Raw genomic sequence first — 20,912 nt, 5'->3', positions numbered from 1 at the left:
TTGAGTCTGGTTCAGTTGAATTATAATACAGATAAAAGCAAACTGAGGTCCTTTTGTAAGAGGAAAAAAAAAAGGTCTGCATACAAAAAGCCAAAGATGCAATAATTCTGGTCTGGAATTACTCTTCTAAATTGTGAGACCTTGTGAATGCAGATCATCCTGAGAGGAAACATTCGGCCAGAGTTATGACTGTAAGGCTGAATTTACACAGAGAGAGAGAGAGGAGATAGACCGGAGAGAGGGGCCAGATTCAATTAACTGCCTTTGTGAAGAAGTGAGGAGGGGCGGCAGGGTGAGAGTGATGAAAATGAATCACTACCCTCTGGAAAATTAGATTCTTGCCCATCAACTTTGAGTGGAATTATAAAGGGGGGACTGACAATCAGCCCCGGCAGCAGAGAGCAGCAGCCATCATCCTTCTCTCTGAGTAAATTTAGCTCAAATTAAAATGAGATTTTACAGGATGACAAGATTTCTCCATCATTACGTTTTTGGTGTATATAATAAGTTATTTCTCTTTTTAAATATTTATATTAAATAATATTTTGGGACAAGCATCATCTCTAGGGCTGCAAATCACGATTACTTTCATTACCGTCATTAATTGGCTCATTATTTGTAGCGATGATCAATTAATCATTGTGTCTGTAAAATGTCAGGACCTAGTGAAAAAAAAGGTGTAATTTCAGGACAACGTGACGTGTTCAAAATTGCTCGTTCTGTCCGACCAACTGTCCAAAACCCAAAGATAAATCATTAATTCTCATATATGTCTGAGACACATATAAAATCCTCATTAAAGAAGCTGAAATCCAAGAAAATTTGCCATTTCTGCTTGAGTAAAACTACTAATTAATTATCAAATTTGCTTGTGATAAAGATTTTACTGATCTACTAATTGATTCATTGTTTCCACATCGATAATTTGGTTTCAAAATAAAAAGGCAACCAAAGATTAGAAAGAAAACAAACCTTTTTTGTTGCAAATGCTTTTGAGCTACTGTACATTTAAACCCGTGACTGAGAGGAAAACCTCTGGGTGAAATGCCTTTAATGTAATGCCAGTTAATTTTTAAACATCTCTAATTGACAATTTTGGTGGAAGGTGAAAATGAGTCGGTGTGAGTGTCAGTGAACAGGGAACATGCTCCGCGGCGCTTAGCACCACAATGCCAAGTGAAAAGACACCCATGCTTTAAGTGGTATCATATGATGAAGTAAATGGGCCTGGTTCAAGGATCCCTCAAGGATAATTCTGCTAAACCACTGTGCACTGAATACTGTGGAGGTTCTTCTAGATTATCACTGAGAAGATCATGATCCTAATGCTACAACAATGTTGAAACAACACATCCATGAGCCCTGAATCACATGCAGTCAGGTGGGAACCACAAGCTGAATCCCAAGAAATGTCAGTGGAGCAAGACCAAAACAATGAGAAACTCTTGTACAGAATAGTAACCATGCTAATAATGTGCGGACAGTCGATAGCCATCGACTCATGCGAGTGACTGACGTGGGGAAGAATCACCTCGTTTACCAATTCCAGCTCATCCTCTGTCTGCAAAGGGTGGTAACAGAGAGAGTTACAACTCTGATTCATATGAGTAGTTAAAAGTAAATTGAGTAGAATAAAAAATACATAAATGATAATAAAACTACTTACTGTAGCTTGGCAGACTACTTATTTAATATTACTGGTTTGTTTAGCAATAGAATTAATCAATGTGGGTTATTTGTTACAGTAAAAGGGATCGAAATCACAAAAAGATGCCATCTCACTCTGCCTGCCTCCTCACCACAAGGTCTATTTAGTAGCTTTTGTTCATATCACATGATCTTCCTCTACAGTTTCTAGTGTCAAGAATAAATAATCAATCTCAACTGGCTACTTGGAGCTGCAAACACAACACTGACATATTTTCACCTTATAAAGTTGAACATTTGAGACGCCTCTTTATACAGCTAGCAGATACAGAGCAACGTTAGCTTTCATTTGGAGTTGTGTTTCTGGTCACCTGATGATTGTAAACCTAGTATTTGCTTTCCCTTTAGCTAACTCTTGAGGGAAACATTTGACTTTTTAGCGGCTACATGCATCACTACGTTCACCTGCTAACTGTGCCTGTCTGCCATCTGGGGCTGGGCAGGTCGTATAAATGAGTTTATCAGAGCTGTTTTCTGCAGCTGATGTTACATGTTGTGGGCAAAAAACCAAACCAATGAGCTGAGAGATGTTAAACAGCTCTGTAGAACTGCAGGTGATAATTCTCTGCGGGTCTGTCACTACGAGTGATTCGTTTCATATACAAGTGGGCAGCGAAAAACATTTGCAGGTTAAAAATGCTCAGAAAAATGGAAATGTGGGCAAACTTCATCTGCTGGTGAGCATCGTGTGATATGATCAAAAGCTCCAGAACAGCTATTAAATGGACCTTGAGGTTTCGTTAATGAATGTTTCCAAGGTCAAGAATGAACTCGCTCTCAAAGGAAATAATGTTTTAATGACCTGTTGGTGGTTAGCATACACTGTCAAATATGGCTATAAGCTAACGTGGGTGGATGTTTAGTTAAAAAGGTTCTGAGAAATCTCATCAGTATGTCAGTGGGAGTTGGCTGATTCATCCAAGACTTCACTGACTTTGCCAGAGTAAATAATGAGATGTTGAACATTGAGTGGAGAGCTCATATCTCTGCTCCCAGGTACAAAAAGGATGGCAAACAGCCTCCTACAGAGTGTTTATCTTCAATCAAATTCTTGTATTTCATTTGATACAGCAATGTAAATTCCCAATGTTTTTGTATAGTTTTCCATCTCATTCGTTGGCCTGTGAAGGCATGCTTTTCTGAGGTAAAATGAAAACAATTTCTATCCCCACATGGCCCCTGAAAAATCTTCAGAGTTTCAGGTGTCTTGGTTTTGTAACTGTTTGCCAAGCTCCTTACTTTTCATTATCCCAAGTAACTAAATGTGTTAACAGAGGTAAAGAGTGCCATTTATTTTTTTTAATCGCACAAGGTTGAAAATGTTAACTAAATGGACCCAGACAACACAAGTTCGGCTTGGTTAAGCTCACCATCTGCATGAGGCTCTTTCCGCCCTGTGAGGTGATGACTCGGAGGTCTGGCTTGCGGCTGTTGACCATCTGGGGGCTGGGAGGTGGGGGTGGAGACTTGGCCGGAACTACTTTCCCCAGACTGTTGCCGTTGGAAACGGTGAGGAGGCCTGGGGAGGCCCTGGCACTGGTGTATCCATTAGCTGCGGGGTGACAGAGGTGCGAACGGGCAGAAATCAATAGGAAAATCAAACAGGTGAATGCAGACAGTGGGGTGTAGACATCGTGTGCAGACTCAAAGTTGTGTTAAAATAATCCTCCAAAGCTTTCTTTTTCCAAACAGTTCTATTCTGAGACGCTCTAATTTGAAGATACGTCAACGTCGACAGAATAAAGCTGTCTGGAAAGCAAACGCCACGTCATCCAAAGTAAAACTATCATCTAATAACATCTAAAAAGATGTTTTCAGAATCTATTTGTGTTGGTGATAATTGGACATGATCTCGAGACAAATATATTCCTTCTACACATATGCACAGTCTTCTTTGAAATATCAACATTTACTTTCTCACTCTAAATATCCAATTAAAATTAAGTATACAAAAACATCTTCTCATGTAAACATTTCAAAGAAAGAACTGTGTAAAATAAATGGAGCACATAATGTTAAAAGGTGATCTGTAAAGCAGACTATTTATCCAAGGGGAAGTGCTGAGAATCCCATGAATGTCTGTTGATGTTACTGGTGGCATCCCCTTATTCCTCCAAGGCACAATCACAGATGGCACAGAGGAGATGAGGAACCTTGGAAAGGATTTGGAATAAATACTTTCTAAAGCAAACTCATGATCTGAACAAATATAGGAGTACTCACGGACTGGACTAGGGCATCCTCCATTTGAATTATTCAGGTCGCCTCCGAGAAGAGCCCCTATTGAAAAAGGTTGAAATGGGTAGAAAGGAAGTGAATTAGGAACAAAAACAATAACACAGCTTTCATATTGGAAATATAAAATGAGAAAAATAAGGAAGCAATGACGTATTATCCAACATGCTGCAGCTCAATCTCCACAAATTTCAAATGGAAATCCATAATGTGTATATTTACATGTTTACATTTAACATTATTATACACATACATCTAATCTTTATCCTTTATATTTCTTTTTCTAGTTCTTATCTTTCCTCTACTAATTATAATTATTACTCTTAATTGCACATTCAGTGCAATTTTAGTACAGACCACAGTATGCCAACCTTCACTGGACATATTGTGTACCTTTAAATCTTGAATTATGAATCAAGAAAAATAAACTGTAAGACCCCATTCACATTTAGTGTCTTGGGCAGATGATTTTCATGTAGACAGGAAATGTCTATTTGTGGTTGATTGTAAATAAAAGTATCTCATCTGGATTTTATCCAGATACTAGTAAATGCATACGGACACTTGCAATGACAAGTGTAAATGGGGTAATTAGAAGCCATGCTTATTGACTCCAGTTCTCCCATGCTTAATATTTGGTTGATACAGCTATAAACTAATAATTTAAAAAAGGTAATACAAAAGTAAAATTGTTTTTCCAAATTGGAGGAGGAGTGCTGTAAATGTCACACACTGCAAATTAGTTCAGTGTGGAGGAATGTGTTCTACTCCCTGAGGCACGAAGCAGCTCTTTACATGCAATGATAAGGAAATACACACAATATCCACTGTAGGTCTCCGAAAGAATAACTGATAACAATGTACAGATTTTAAAGAGCAAATAAGAATAACTGATAACAATGGACAGATTTTAAAGAGCAAATAATGTAGAAAAATAACATAATTTGAGGGGCAAAATAACTTTGAAAATATGACTTCTTTCTTCACGTCTCTGATAAAACAGGAAGAGTCACTGATTTACATTCTGCTTCTGCTGGTATCTACTGGTCGACTGACGACTTCAGTCTCGCCGTACTCAGCAGAATATCACTTGCTCACCTGCACTGGCTGGTCGCTGTGGCAACCCAGGAGACACCGTATTTCTCTGAAGAGCCGGTTGCTGTGGCGACAGGAGGTGGGAATCTGTGAGTGACGACGATGTTACATAGGAGGTAGTTACCAGTGCGTTGCCAGGGTTACTGAATTGCAGTGTGCTTTGATTGGACGACTGGACTGTGACTGGCATGGAGAACGTCTGGGGCGGAGCTGTCGACTGCTGCAAAGTGGGAAGAGAGAAATTCACTTTTAGTCTTTATCGTACAACAGCTACTCGGCGCTCTATCTCTGCTACATTAAATTCAAGACCAAGGTATGGATGCTTTTCATGTACTTTAAAGTTTTAGGTTAGTCTTGGGCGTCCTGGTGTCAACCTACAATATACCCCCAACGTCCCCAGTTCGATTTCGGCTAGGGCCCTTTGATGCATTTTATTCAACCATTTCTCCCAATGTTTGCTGTCTGAATCGTCACCATTAAACCATCAAATAAAATCAGCTAATAAAATCAAAACATGCTAAAAGATACCAGTTTTATGTGAGTACATTCTTTCCCCTAACTTGTATTTAGACCTGGAAAATATATCAGAAAATAAGAGATAGAACCAGACGAGTTTCAAGATCCACAATTGTAATGCCTGACAGAGAGTCAGAGAACCACCTGATGCAAAACACAACTTGAAGGTTATCATCCCGCGTATATATCGTGGCCAGCTGCCTACAAAGTGGAATATGTAATGAAAAAGTACATCATTTTGAGAGATTGTATCTCTGTTCTCTAATCGGTGTTAATATATTATCAATATATTTGGTTATATCAGTTCAGTCTTAATTTTGTCTGCATCCATTTGTTAACCAAAGTAAACTGAAACCAACATCGAGCTCAGCGCATGGTTGACGACACAAGAAGGGGAATCAGTCGACTATGAGCGACGTTGTGGAAACTGAGTCAAGCTCACTTGGGATCTACACAAAGCCTGCATCTTTTCTCTTTGTTGACAATCAAGGCCTTCAGTGCATGTTGTGGCTTTTAACAGTTGGTGGCTTAGTGGTAATTAAATCCTCTGGACCCGACACAAAACATTTTACCAGCACTACATGCACCACGACACTATGCATTTTTTAACGCCACCCTGATGAAGGCAAGATAGTCAAAAACATTTGCTGAATTAAGTATGGTGTTGTGTAGATCTTGATTGACTCATTGAACGTCACACTGGTCTACATCCCTCCCCAAAAATGTAAAATGCTATTAAATGTTTTTTTAAAAATTAAACTTATGACACATGACACAACACATGACATACATTTCTGATAAGAATCTCTTAAATTTGGCTAGCAAAGGATTAGTGCCCAAGATATTTAATGAGCAGGTAATTTCACAGGTGAAAATAAAATAAACTGTCAACTAAACACTAATTCATTCAAACAAATGTCTGACATTTTTGCACTGAAATTTCTATATATAAAGCTAAATTTACCATAAAAAGTCTTTCTCCAAATTGTACAGACACAAGAACCAAGTGACACCTGAATTAATTTTAAAATAGTAATAAATATTTATGATCTTTACGTTCTCTATATTTAGTTGCAGGTGGGCATAAAGCGCAGCAATGATTTAATGCCAAGTGAGCAGTGTGAGTTACGTCAGAGATACAGATGAGTATCATCAGCGTATAGTAGTAAAATAAAACCAAAGCAGTAGCAATTGTGAGGTTTTCAGGACTGAAAACAAAAGCTGTACACACAGTTTAACAAACTGAGTAGTCTAAATGGGTAAAAAGCTGTCATTAAAAGGAAGAAACAAAAGGCCATCATGTGTCAAGAATATCAATTAAAGCAGAACCAAGGACCTTTCATTTTTTGTAGATTCTGGTTCCCTCTATGGACAAAAGCAATAGTGTTTTCACAGCCTCATTTCATTGAATTCAAGGGTAATCCGACCCAGTGGCAGGCATTAAGAATAACCATATATAAATCTCTTACTGATAGTCTTGTAGGCTTATGTAGGTCATACAAAGGTATCAGTATTAAATTGAGACCGTATCATAACCAGTTAAAAACTAAATTGGAAATATGATGCGGTCTCCTTAACCATTTAAAATATGGCTTAGGACCTATGACCGGATATTGTAGAGGCCAAAAAACAGTTCATATATCTGTTACCTCCTATGACAATCTAACGTTTCTTGTCTTCTGCAAAGGAACCAGTGAAAAAAAAGTGTGAAACATCAAGTTAGAGGAACTTCACACCAGTAGCTGTTTCCTGTAGGCACTGAAGCCAAACACAGAACAACAGACACGTCTGACCAACAAGTCTGCAGTCAAGAGAGAAACAGAACAGTAATTACAATACACTCTGTATAAAATCAGTTATTTAAGTACGTTGAGATGACTTACTCCGTAGCGTTTGAAGAGAACATCCAGGTCCTCTGTGGTTTTACGATACTTGTCATCATTTAGGGGACTTTGGTCAATGGAGTCTTCACCGTCCGGCTCTGGACTGTCACAACCATTGAAGCCTTTCTTTCTCAAAGTCTATGAAAGTAAAAGAGAAAGGAAATTAGTGGCAGTAATGTAAATTAGTTTAGTAGGATTTAGTTTCTGTTATCTCTGATACCAAGTCTGACCTGATAGAGTACACTGCCATTTCAAGTTTGTAATCGCCTTCCACAAAAGCTTGATTATTTCTGAATGTTCTTTCATGCTTTTGGGAAAAGAAAGTAGGCTTTACAAATAGATGTTATGTGAAGGGTTTGCAAAAAAAGCCATTTTGTGTTATTGGAGAACAAAATGCTGTACAATGGTTAAACCAGACTGACAAGTGAAAAAAGAATATAAGAAATCACCAGTCTAACCAGGTAAAGATCAGACATCTCTATATGAAACTGCTAATATTTAAGATGGGTATGAGACTAAACAAAGGGCAGCAAATCCAGTTCAGACTGGATATTGCAATTACAATATACTTTTTTCTTGTGTTCACTCATACATTTTATTTTTCTGTATGTTTTTGTTCCAATTAATTGAGTTTGGATGACATTACATTGTATGTATGCCTTTAAATTTACTATGTTTACGTTCTGAATACACAGAAATAAAATTCAGTAATGTGGCTACTGCTGCAAGTTAAAGCAAGATTATCACATTGAGATTATGTTTTTTGCAACTACTTGTGTGATTTCCTTTCAAAATGTTTAACCTTTTAATTGTTTAGTTTGTCACCCTAGGAAAACAAAACCACACACTTCTTGTGAGTGTTACCAGCTGTTGAGCTAAAACTATGCTAAATGGTGACTACTTATTTGCATCCTCATATCACACTGGTCCTGTTGTTTTTAGTGAAACACCTCATTCAATTACTTGTACAAAAGGCGGTCACAATTTTACCAGATTACTCGGAAAACTTGTAGTATTTACACAGTAACGTTTTCATAACAAAGGAGATTTATTAATCAACCAGATAAGTTCTCATATTTCTACTTGATTCTTTGGCTTCCATTTCTGAGAGGAAGCTGATAATGTCTATGAATACTGACTGGCATGTCAGCTCTGTTTAAGGTTAAAGTCTGTAATAATAAATGTGCCAACACAGGAACAACATTTTCTACATGATTTAAAACTCAAACAATGGTAACTGTCAATCTTAGCTAACTCACAGCTACACGTTCGCTGCTGATAAGGTGGATTTACCTCAATAATGTCTGCATTGGTCCGGCTCTCGTGAGGCTCGTTGTACTCTGTGTATTTGAGCAAGACCTTGTCCATGTCAGTGCTGGCATACTGGAACAGCTTGTTCGCGTGGTTGAAGATGATCAGAGCGATCTCGCAGTCACACAATACACTCAGCTCGTAGGCTTTCTTCATCAAGCCAAACTTTCGCTTTGTGAATGTAACCTGAGAAAAAATTAACGTTGAGAAAGTTGGGAAGGGAGAGACAGGACAGAGAGGGGGGGAATAAAAAAAAGTATTTTTTATTAAAAACTCACTTAAGGTCAGAAATTAACACATTGCTACTTAGATAAATATTACAGAATAAGGATCATACATATCTTTCCTTTGCATAAGCGCTCTGTGATCCAGACACAAAGGTCTAGACTTGCAAATCAAAATGACACACACACTGGGTAACATATCAAACAAATTAACAAATTGTATTTACTGGTACTCTTTGGCTGCCAGAACAGTCACTGACATATAGTGTAGTCTGTTTTCAGCATCAAAAATTAAGCTACCTTGTTTTTGTTGATGCTTTATGACTTATAACTATTAGCACTACAATGAAAAAATAGCCTCAAACATCAGCTTTAAAGCAGTCAGTGATCATTTTTTAAAGTCATACTCCATCCTCCAATATGTTTTGATGCTAATAAAACCAGTTATAAGCATCACAAATACTCTGAATTTTGACATTTTATTTTTAGCTTTGATTCTCTGATGATGCATTTTTTCCTCTCCAAGATTAAATCTGAACTACATCAAATACAAAAGTGGACTAATAGATTTTAATTTTAAGAATAACAAGGATTGTTGACTGACTTCTCTCAGACCCGTCAAGTCTTTCTTGGGTTTCTACTCTTTCTGCCATCACAATGTGGGCTGTACAGTCTTTATATACACTACACACTTTGGTCAAACTATAGATGTAGTTGTGGCACAATAAAAAAAAACTTAAAGAGGAGCTGGTGAGGTGGCCACCTACAACCTGAATTCAAACACATTTGTCAAAACTAAAAACACCAAATGAACATTTTTGTATGATTACTCATCCGACCCAACTGAGAGAGCTAGACCTTGGTCAGGGAGGAGACCAGGAGCCACTCTGAAGGAGCTGCAGAGCTCCTAGCTGTGATGTCGATCTATCTAAAAGAACGACAATCAATACAGCCTTTTACAAATCTGGGCCACATGGCAGAAGGGCTAAAACAAAAGGCATTCATGGAAAAGACATTACACATGACAGTGTGCTTGGATATTGGAAAAAAAACATGTTGAGGACTGAGAGCATAAGGCGAAATATTCTGTGGTGTGACGAAACCATAACTGAACTTTCAGCAGTAATACAAAGCACTTTGTTTGGCAAGACCAACACCATCCCAACTGTGAAATGTGGTGGCAGCCTCATGCAGTGATGACTTGTGAGGAGAAATGGAAACAACAAATTGAGCTGCAAAAGGCAAATTCTTGAGCCTGTTTTTGAGTACTTGTCAATTCAGATTTTATTTTTATAGCCCAAAAATCATAATTTGCCTCAGAGGGCTTTAGAGAATCCAACATCCTCTGTCCTTAGACCCCACGATTTTACTTGAGACCTTTCACTGCAGCAAACGTGATATCTGAATGAGACACTGACACAAGAATAAAGCCGAGTCAAAACAACAGAGCAGCTTCAGAAAGAGGAAAACAGTGCAGGATCACAGCAAAGCCATGACTTCACTCTTGTACAAAACCTGTCAATGACTTCCAGACCATCTTAAATCTGCCTTCTGCCTCAGGCTGGCAGTGAGAGATAACAAACAAAAAACCTCTAGACCTCAGTACCGAAAATCACACATTTCAGTCAACTGCACACATGCATTTTAATATGCCGACGCTCAGTTTCTTTTGATCTCTGAGATTCTTCATGAGCATGAAGACCGTATTTTTCAAATATATCTGAATGATAAAGGTCCTTAAAAGCATACATGGTTTTATTCATAGGATTAATTTAATCATAAAATGATTTTCTGCTATGTATTGTCTAAGAAATACCACGCCTGTTTTAAAAGCAGAAAAGATAATAACTTGACAAAATGTATAACAAGAGTATAAACATTTTTTATAAGACAGATGGATTTTAACTGGTCACCTGGAGCCTGATAGTAACCATTTTCTTTTCTTTTTTTACAAAACAAAAATGCAAGGTTAACAAGGAATGTGTCAGCAGCACAGAAAACTTCCAGAAACGTTACAGTGGGAAGTGGCTTTTTTGGTTTAACGCACCGCTGACTGGCTTTCATAAGACTCGACAGACTGCCGCTTCCAACGTCGTATCCAGTTCTCTTTATACATCCGTGATACATTTACATTACCGCATTGCATCAGGTTATAAGTTCAAAAACAGACTTTAAAATGAAAGAAATAAGATTTTGACCATATCAGCCAAATCATAAAATAGAGTAAAAAGAATAAATTGACAAGATTAGAAATCTGATCATTTAATACCAACCTGAAAGTTTTCTATACTCACAGACTTATTTTAACTAGTACCAAAAGAAGAGGTTAAATGGTTTGCCCTTTAAAGCCAATTAACCAGAATAATAATCGTCAGAATAATTAAAAACACTTGTTGGTTGCAGCCCTCATCGATAATAACCAGCCACCAAAAACATTAAGCAATGAAAGGTTAAGACTCACCTGCTTGTTCCTTTCATCGGTGATCCGTTGGATCTGAATCTTTTTCCTACCCATGATGCTTCGCAGTTGTGAAGACGAAAGTCGTAGTCAGTCAAGTGGGGAAGTGCCTCCCAGAAGGTGAGAGAGGAAGTGCAGCCTACGACCTCTTACTTTAATCCAAGAACAGTCAGACACAGTCATGCATCCGAGGATACACGCACACACACATTTCTCTGCCCAGATGTGGCGACGTCGTCGACTCCTTTTTGCTGACAGGGAGCGAGAGTGAAGTGTGGATGCTGCCGAGATGTGTTGAGTTGAGGAATGAAGGTCCTCAGTTCATCGTTTGTTCAACAGGGACAAAAGTAACAGACTTCCCTGCAGCTGTTGTGGTGAGGCGGACGTCACTCCTCTCCTGCATAAGACAGAGACAGAAAGGTTACTTAAAAATCTCCTCTTGTACATAACAAACATTAACACAAGAAAAGACGTGAGAGGGAGATAAATCGAGCAATCGTCTGTTGATATTCTATGAAGAAATTGTCATATTTGTGCCGTGTACAATTAACTTAAGCACAACAAATATGGTTATGATTATGAGGACAGAGGGGTCACAGACAGTTAAGGTGAAGAAAACAATCTGTACCAGGTTAAATGCACTGGTTTCCACTCAAAGCATCACATGGCATGAACAAACTGATGAAGTGCAATATGTTTAGCTAAAAAACCCCCACTATTAAAAAGCAATAAACATGTCAGGGGAAAAGTTCTTAATTTAATTGATTTCTGATTTAATTTCATGCTTTGAAATTTGAATGAGATGTCCTCATCTGGCCTTTACAGTGAGAGTCAGGAAAGGCTAGCATTGTATATTGCTCAAGTGCACTTCACCAGGTAATGCTGCAGAGGAAATCTGTGTTGTTCTACACCATTATAATGAAAAGGTTGTGGATATACACACCTAGACATACAAACCTAATCAATGATAGTCCTAACAATGAGCTTAAGTCAGATCATTTTCAGAAAGAGTGTCCAGAGCATAACTAGTGCACTACTTTATTTAATTTACAACAACAAACTAGCATACACGGTACCTATACTAAAAAAGCCCAGAATACATAACTTCACCTTTAAATAAGTTATATACATGTGGCACTATTGTACTAATTATGATTGGGTAATTCATGATGAACTTGACTAATGGATTGAATGGATTAATGGATTATTAAATGCTTAAACTAAGGCCTATGAGTCATCAGATCGTACAAGAAAACTGTCAGCATGTTTTTCTGCACGCATGATGCTTCAGCCTCTTTAGGGCCGTTCTGTGACAGCACTGACACAATCGATGCCGTTTCTCCTTGAAGGAAAATCAGAGCAGCTCTAAAAAAAAATTAGGCCCTAAACATTTAAAGAAAGCTTAACAAATGATGATAAGTAAGGCGCCACAAAGCCGAAGTTTTGGTCCTGAATTAGAGAAACATTTTTGACTATTAATGTTTTAGATCATAGCTACACACATTTCTGTGACATTATTTAAATCATGTGGGTATGATCACAGAGCAAGTAGTTTGTTAACACACACACACACACACACACACACACACACACACACACACACACACACACACACACACACACACACACACACACACACACACACACACACACACACACACACACACACACCTTCGTAGGCTGTACTGTAGGTTGGCGAGCCATCTTTGTGTACAGGCTGAATCACTGTTTCTTTATTTTTGCGTTACCTTGAAATCCTCATAAATAAGAAATGAAAATAATGAACAAATGACTAAGAAAGCCTTGAGAACTCTGCACAAGCTACAGATTTTATACTAAAGAAACTGGTAATGTTACACACTCCCTGGAGTCAAATGATTAATTGTTTTGAAGCGATATCCTTACATGTATTACTACAGGTTTATAATGTGATTCAGATGGATCTATTTTTGTATTTTTTAAGCAGTAACAACAGTTTGTCAAATGTGTTGTCAGCAGTGTATAATGATGTTTATGTCACAGCTGAAACAGATAAAGAAAAAAAGAAAAGTGACTCTGTATCTAGAATTACAAATTAGTTACTTCATAATGAATCCAAATTAACTATCAGTAATATATACAGCTGCACGCATCCTTCCCGGAGGTGAGAGCTTTAAATACGTCCACAGCTGTGATTTAAGTTTACAGTAGGGCTGCACAGTTAATCACATAATACTCACAATTCTACCTTCAACAATTAATTAAACTCGGTCAGGTGTGATGCTGATGCCTTAGCATTTAGGGCTGGTGCTGCTGCGGTGCATTAAATCAAACGCTGCTTGGAGCTGAAAGAAATAGTTGATTGATTGGCAATTAATTAGTTTACACAAGAAAAAAAAAGGAATTAGCAGCTATTTAATAATTCATGAATTATTTAAGTAATTTTTCAAGCAAAAATGCCAAACATGACCTAGTTGTAGCTTCTCAAGGATGAAGGTTTCCTGCTTTTCTTTTGTGATATATGATAGTAAACCTCTTTGGCTTTTGGATCGATAGATAAACAAAGGGACTGGGACATTATAATGGGTATTCTTCACAATTTTAAGACATTTTATTGGCAAAATTGATTCCATAAGAGAGTCAGATGAAAATAACTATTAGTTGCAATTCACATAATGAACTGTCTGATCAATCTTCATCAAAGTTTATGTTTGACATTATTGTTATTGATGTGTTTTATTTTTTTTAATATCTTTAATCAAAGAGAGGAATATGAACTGGTTTGAGACGGTGACTGCAATGGATTCGAAGGTACATTTTCCCTGCCTCACTGCTGTAATGAAAACTGGCAAAAAAAAAACCTGAATAATACAGATCAAAGAGTAACTGGCAACAAAACCATCATCTAGTTTGTTGAACCTACAACTCTCAACCAATTTTAGGTTCAACTATTGACAGTTTGGGTTCAACCTACATTTTCGAAAATGCACCAACTTCCCTAAAAGCCACAATCCTTCCTACACACAGGCGTTAAGTTTTCCCTCTAGTCTTGACCCTCCATGTCCATGCTTTCCTGTGGGATTGTTGTTAGGCCAGACGGAAAAAATGAAAACGCCAGTGGAGTGCACATGGGGCCCACACAAACCACATTTCAACACTTCAGAGTGTCCAGCTTGAGAATTAATCAGAAGCTGTAATAAAATCTAGCATATTATGTTCAACTCTTCAAATCTGTGTCATTTATCTGTGCCCTGTATTGCATCAACAGCCGCATATACAATTTCAGTCATCTGTGTAAACCCTTTAATCCAATACTTTTGACTCTTCTCCCAGCTTGCCAACTAGTCTTCACTATGCCTTGATATGCTGGATCGGTGTTGGCACCGATACTGACCTTATTAAGACCTTTTGGTTGGATTAAACAAGACATTTGTCACTTTGGGGCTCTGCGATGTTGCAACTGGGATTTTTAAACTATTCTCTGACGTTTCATGGAGTAAACCATTCAGTGTATATATATATATATATATATATATAGTATGTGTGTGTATGTATTATATATAAACAATATATTATAACAAAAAAGTGACAAATGTCCATCACAGTGTCCCAGAGCCTGAGGCAATATCTGCAAAACTCTTGTTTTGTCTGTCCACATGTCAAAAATCCAGAGATTTTCAATTTACAGTTATATAAAACAGAGAAGAGCTACAAATCTGGAGCAAGGGAACCTTTGGCTTTTTTGCTTGATACGACTTAAACGAGTATTAAAATAGTTGTTGATGAGCCAATTTACTAATTGTTTCAGCAGTATATCATAGCTCCTATTGGCTAACTTTAGCTACTTGACAATTTGTTCAGGTATCCCTTTGTAACTACAGATGTACCCTGTAACTCAGTAATCGCTGACAGCCAACCCAGGGGCCATTTCCTGCCCTCCGGCCTGCAACATGTCAAAAATATGATATAATCTGACCCACAAGATGAATTTCTTTAATTTAAAATAAAAACACAATTCTATTTTATTTAAAATAATGGTCAAAAGTGGCTGCAAATGCGTGCACACAGGTCTAAATAAAGCGCATTCAGTTCACTGCTGTAGAAGGACTTGGACAACAGCATAACATTAACATAACCATGTCAAAAGAAAGTACATTAATATTTGAGATACCAATTCCAACAAGATGTTTTAATAGTTATTTTCTTAATGATGTTCGTTATCAAACAAGATTATATACAGACTAGCAATTTATCTGGATAGCCTGCAAAACTAACACAATACTCCAAACAATCAATCATGTACGATACGGTCTGTGCTGTGCCAAGATGGAGCTTTTCATACATTATATCGCAGCACTGCCGGACATCATCATATATCATTCATTAGGTGCAACTGTAAGGCTCCAACTCTAAACAATTACCACAACAAGACATGTAGAAATATCCCACAGCTAGAGGGGGGAAATTATTAAAAACTGCTCTTCCCTCCTGACTCCACTAACTTCGCCACCGTCAAGCTACAATATTATCTTTGATTAGCCGTGAATTGACCAGAATGGGGCTACACTGCAAGGTTTCTGTCTAGCCTTCCTCTCCCTGACTGCCCTCTGCATGGCTGCCCCTCATTACTGTAATTGACACGTTCATCCCTCCTCTTCCCCCTTAAGGCGCTGATGGCTCAATTAGGAACTGGCCGGAGGACTGATTGGACGCCAAAGATAATGAGGTCGCCGCTTGGCTAAAACTGAGCCCTGCATGCAGCCAAACCGAGCTCGCTCGGTGACATACGGGCGTCCGTAAAGGAGGAGAAAAGACAGTTTACAGGTCAATCTGAAGACACATCAGAAAACACTAGATAGAAGTGTATAATGGTGGAAAAAGAATTAATGACTTCAGGTCCGCCTCATTATCTTAAGAGGGCAGGCATTTGGTCACTCCGGTGAATAGTGAGCCGCGCACATGTTATTAGAATCATCCAAGTGATGGTTATGCAACCCTTGAATATTCTTCTGATGAAGGAGAGCACAATCAAGCTCAGGGTAGGCATCTGTCTGTTTTGGAGTAGTGTAATTAGTGGCTGTGACCTTTAGCGGATTATGCACTAGCCAATGAAATGTGCCAAAGCCCTGAGATAAATGGTCAGAGCCTCCAACATGACTTGCAGTAGGGTTTGCCCCATCCACAGCTCTCAGACAGAGGGTTTAGAGCGGACTTAATGGCTCAATCTCCACTACGCAAAGATGGACAGCGTGGATTTGCACTTATGTAGTCTTGTCAGGTGTAAGGTTGATGCAAAATTCACAATAAAAAGGAACACGCATTGATGAAAGTTTATGGATGCACCGATGCCACCTTTTTTTTTTTTTTTTACACGCCATGCATTTGTGTACTTGCAGATGCCGAATACCGATACAAGTACTTAATTATCATATTACAGTTCTAACAATGACTTTATAAACAGGTTTTATTTTCATCAGATGTTTCTCACTTTTTGACGGTATCAATGTTAAAAGGTCCAGTGTGTATAATTTAGGAGGATCAATTGGCAGAAATGGAATAAGCACAGCTTCCTTTTCATTAGTGTATAATCATTGGAATATTAGAATAAGCCTTTTATGTGTAAAGACGCTGTGCGTCGTCTTCCATGTTGAATCACCATGTTTCTACAGTAGCCCAGAAGGGACAAACCAAACACTGGCTCTAGATAGAGGTGTTTGTGTTTTTTGCAGCTACCGTAGTTTCTCCTTCCTGCTTTGTAAGGGGAGAGTGCAACTACATCTCTAAAATCCACACTGAACCTTTAAATGTTGTGAAAGTTGCTTAAACTTTTTTCCAAACTGCTGACATTGCTTCGCCTCAACTAAGGAGATGTTATGTAACGTCACGCTGTTGTACAGTTGTATTTGGTGCAGTATCAGAGTAGTTTTATGATTGCAATTACAAGTACATGAGGACAGTATCGGACCCAATAACGTAATCAGTGCATCCCTGTGAAAGAATCATATTCATGTGACCTACAAGAATTTTACACTATTAGAGCCGTAACCAACTATTGTCAATAAAATGTGACGGACTAGTGAAAATGTGTCCAAGTAGGCAACTTCAAATTCCTTTTTTTAAAACTGAATAATCGGTCCAAAACCGTAACATTTCCATTAAAGTCTACTTGAAAAATGAGTTAATGATAAAATAAATAAAATAATATTTTTTAGTTAAATTTCTGTCAATCAACTTATGAATTAACCAACTAATAACTTCAGCTGTACAATACAACATATACTTGCATACAATTCACTTTGAATAAAGCTATCATTTTTAACACAGATTGCTTGTTTCTTTAACCATCGCCTGACCAGACAATAAAATATTAGAACCGTGCAGTATTTTAAATAAATGTAATTTTTGTGTTGGATTTGAGTCTCTTGATAATAAGCTACTGTGACCAAAGAACATACAAAATATTGTTGGGGAGGAGACAAATTACTGCTGTTGACTGCTATAAAAATGCATTTAATTTAAAAACTTTAATAACAGTAATCACTGGCTTTCTTAGGAGGGAAGAACAAGGGAACAAAAATGTACAACATAACTAAAAATACAATCAATTACAACTTTCTAGACATGATTAAAGTATTTCAACAAACACAGAGGAATTAAACTTAACATTTTCCAATCAAATCTCATATATTCTAGTCTACCTCTGTCTATTCTAGTAGTTTACATGTTTTGCTATAAGAAGCATATGTGCTCAATCAACAAATATCATCAATTCTTTGTTTTGTTTTCTGTCTTGTTGGTTTTATTTGACCTCTGAGACAAAAGTTGAAATTCCAACACCCCTAAATGATGCGAATAATTCAAGACGTGAATGTAGTCTTAAGGAATTGTTGCTGTGGACTTTGAGAAACCCTCGGTTGGTTTTACTCTGTTCATCTTGGCAACCAATCCCAGCTTTGTCAGCTCAAAGTCCTGCCCATAGGAACTGCAAGTTTCAGCAACGCTGTTATTATAAGCATTTTAATAAGAAAAAACACTTATGTTGATGATAGCAAGTCTTTCAGGCAGCTGGTACGTTGACATATTCTGTGAGGCGAGTAGAGAAATTGATCCAAACAATAAAGCAAACATTTTTGGGACATGGAGAGCTTTGACTTCTGAAAATTAGCACCAAATGTAAAAAAAAATACACAAAAAAAACTGGTGGAAATATGTCAAGTATGCTCTCAATCACTGGGACTGTGCTACCTTATAGACGTTGATATGAGAACATCTGCATGGACGGCACTCAGTGGTGTATCACCCTGTCAAACTGGCCTACTTCTAGCACAACATCTTTGGAATCTACCCTGGGATGGCTGCTGATTTCAAATGCACGGGGCCAGCCACTGAACACACACAACCCCATGGTAAACCATCATCAGTGCCCTAATTTGACTTGAGGGTTTGCTCGAGGTATATAAATAAATAAATAAATAAATAAATATATGTATGTTTGTGAGGTAGAGTAAATAATGATCTTGCAAATGCCTGTCAAAAGCATCATCGCTTGACATCTGGCATTAGTATTTTTTAATGTGTCAAATCTAAGCTAATCTCATCAAGTCAGTCACACACACACACACACACACACACACACACACACACACATATATATACACAAACTAAACCAGTGCAGGAAAATATCATCTTCCTCGGGGCTTTTTGTTAAAAGTGAAGCTTCAAGAGCTGGAAAAAAAAAAAAGAAGCTGCAGCTGGATGAATAGCTTTGAACAATAGGTCTCTTATATGTGTAGTTAAGACCTTAATGTCATTAAACTACTGACCATGTTAGATTTGGTATGTGGAGGTTTTAAAATTTTGGGAGCAGGACTCACAGCTGTATCCTACAAACAGTATGACAGATGGAGACTTTAAGTAGGCCCACTGACGGCGGACAGGTACCTTCACAGGATCTAATTTGACAGGTTGGAGGCTTAAAAAAAAAAAAAATGGTGTGTGGTGATTTAACCAAACCAACCAGCCTCCTTTAAACCACCTCCAAACACGAGGGGTTGATTCACAGAGCACAAAAAGAGGACGAGCTACTCTTTCTAAAACAGGCCATTTCACAATTTTCAAGTTACGAGTCGACCGACAGCCATTACCTTCCTCTCACTCTCCATATACAACAACTATACAGCACACACACACACACACACACACACACACACACACACACACACACACACACACGCACTACTTTAAAAACCCCACGTTACGGACATTTTGTGTCCTAACGAAAGGCTGTACTTCTACGCGACACATAAAATCAGCTGTGTTACTTATTACTTTGCTAATATTTAAATAATAAAGCGAGCTGCTCGGCTCCTGTGCGAGGAAAAAAGACGCAGGAAGGAAATGTATCACTCCACTTACCCTGAAATATTGCTGATTTAAAACCCGAAAATAGGGCTGCCCGGCAACGGCTCCCGGGCTGACTCGTCTTAATCAAGAACCGTTAATTAATTACGCTGAAACGAGGTCTCTATTTACACGAATCCGCGGCATTTTATTCCATTTAATGTTGAAGTAACTATACTGTCCACCCAGGCGATACACCGTACCCAGTGTACGAACAACGTCATTGACATTAGCCTGTGATTGACCCGCCGGGTGGCCAATCAGAAGCCGACGTGCGAGCCTCTCGTCCAATCAGAGCGCGGTGTCGCCGAAGTGGGCGAGTCTGCGAGAGAGGACATGACGGAGGTGACGGCCATGTTCTGCCATAGTGTTTGTATCCCTCCGCTTCAGTATTTACCTTTTGCATGATTTTGCATGTGGGGGAAAATGTCACTGTAGCCCCACTGTGCCCTGCCTGCTTTCCATACGAGAAACCCGCTAGGCCGTTTTGTTTTTCACGTCTGTAATCAACCACAGTCCCTGATAGCGGCGAATAGCCGTCTGTACAGGCCTGTTAGTAGCTGTCTAAAGAGAGAAATGTTGAGTGTTGTGAGGCGTTAATCGTCTACAGGAGCTTTTTTTTAAATTATTATTATCATGCCATCAGACGTTATGGTATTTGTGACATAAAGTAGGCTGCCACTGATTTTTATTTTCTTATTTCAATATGACAGTTTATGTTGGGACACAAAACAAATGTATGTGAGTGAAAAGAAATTGCATGCATATTATTATACATGATACTATATATATTATATTGCAACACACACTGTGCAATAGCATGAGCTTAATATCCTTTTTTATTGTCATGTGTAAGTCTACTCTGACTGTATATACTGTACTCTTATTATGTGCACCTAAACCACCTCTGTATGCAGACTAATTTATAATCTACTCCAGGGCCGGATTAACACATTAGAAAGAGGGGCCCTGTGTATTCCAACCCCCGACGCCCAAATCCTCTTCTCAATTTAGTTTCATCTCAGTATAAATGATATATTAAAGGTCCAGTGTGCAACATTTAGGAAAATCTGAAGGCATAAATGGAGTATATTTATAACTATG

General features: G+C 38.1%; 1 protein-coding gene across 5 annotated transcripts in view; it reads right to left on the bottom strand.

Annotated features, from left to right (window-relative positions):
- Positions 1-20,036, bottom strand: part of LOC127358355 (myocyte-specific enhancer factor 2D homolog) — a 30,964-nt gene extending 10,928 nt beyond the window's left edge. For 2 of the 5 annotated variants that reach the window (XM_051391370.1, XM_051391371.1), the window contains exons 1-8: positions 19,824-20,035; positions 11,433-11,826; positions 8,730-8,933; positions 7,437-7,574; positions 5,041-5,257; positions 3,931-3,987; positions 3,078-3,259; positions 1,532-1,561 (exon numbers count right to left, since the gene is read on the bottom strand). In XM_051391370.1, coding sequence (XP_051247330.1) covers positions 1,532-1,561; positions 3,078-3,259; positions 3,931-3,987; positions 5,041-5,257; positions 7,437-7,574; positions 8,730-8,933; positions 11,433-11,486 — 882 coding nt within the window. In that variant the 5' untranslated portion in view covers positions 11,487-11,826; positions 19,824-20,035. Of the gene's footprint in view, positions 1-1,531; positions 1,562-3,077; positions 3,260-3,930; positions 3,988-5,040; positions 5,258-7,436; positions 7,575-8,729; positions 8,934-11,432; positions 11,827-19,823 lie in introns of all 5 variants that reach the window. The other 3 variants (XM_051391369.1, XM_051391372.1, XM_051391368.1) reach the window with 2 other exon arrangements.
- Between the last annotated feature and the right edge of the window lie 876 nt (positions 20,037-20,912).

The sequence above is a fragment of the Dicentrarchus labrax genome, unplaced genomic scaffold (assembly GCF_905237075.1).
Source record: "Dicentrarchus labrax unplaced genomic scaffold, dlabrax2021, whole genome shotgun sequence".
Classification (NCBI taxonomy): Eukaryota; Metazoa; Chordata; class Actinopteri; family Moronidae; genus Dicentrarchus; species Dicentrarchus labrax.
This window is presented reverse-complemented; position numbering and strand designations above follow the sequence as displayed.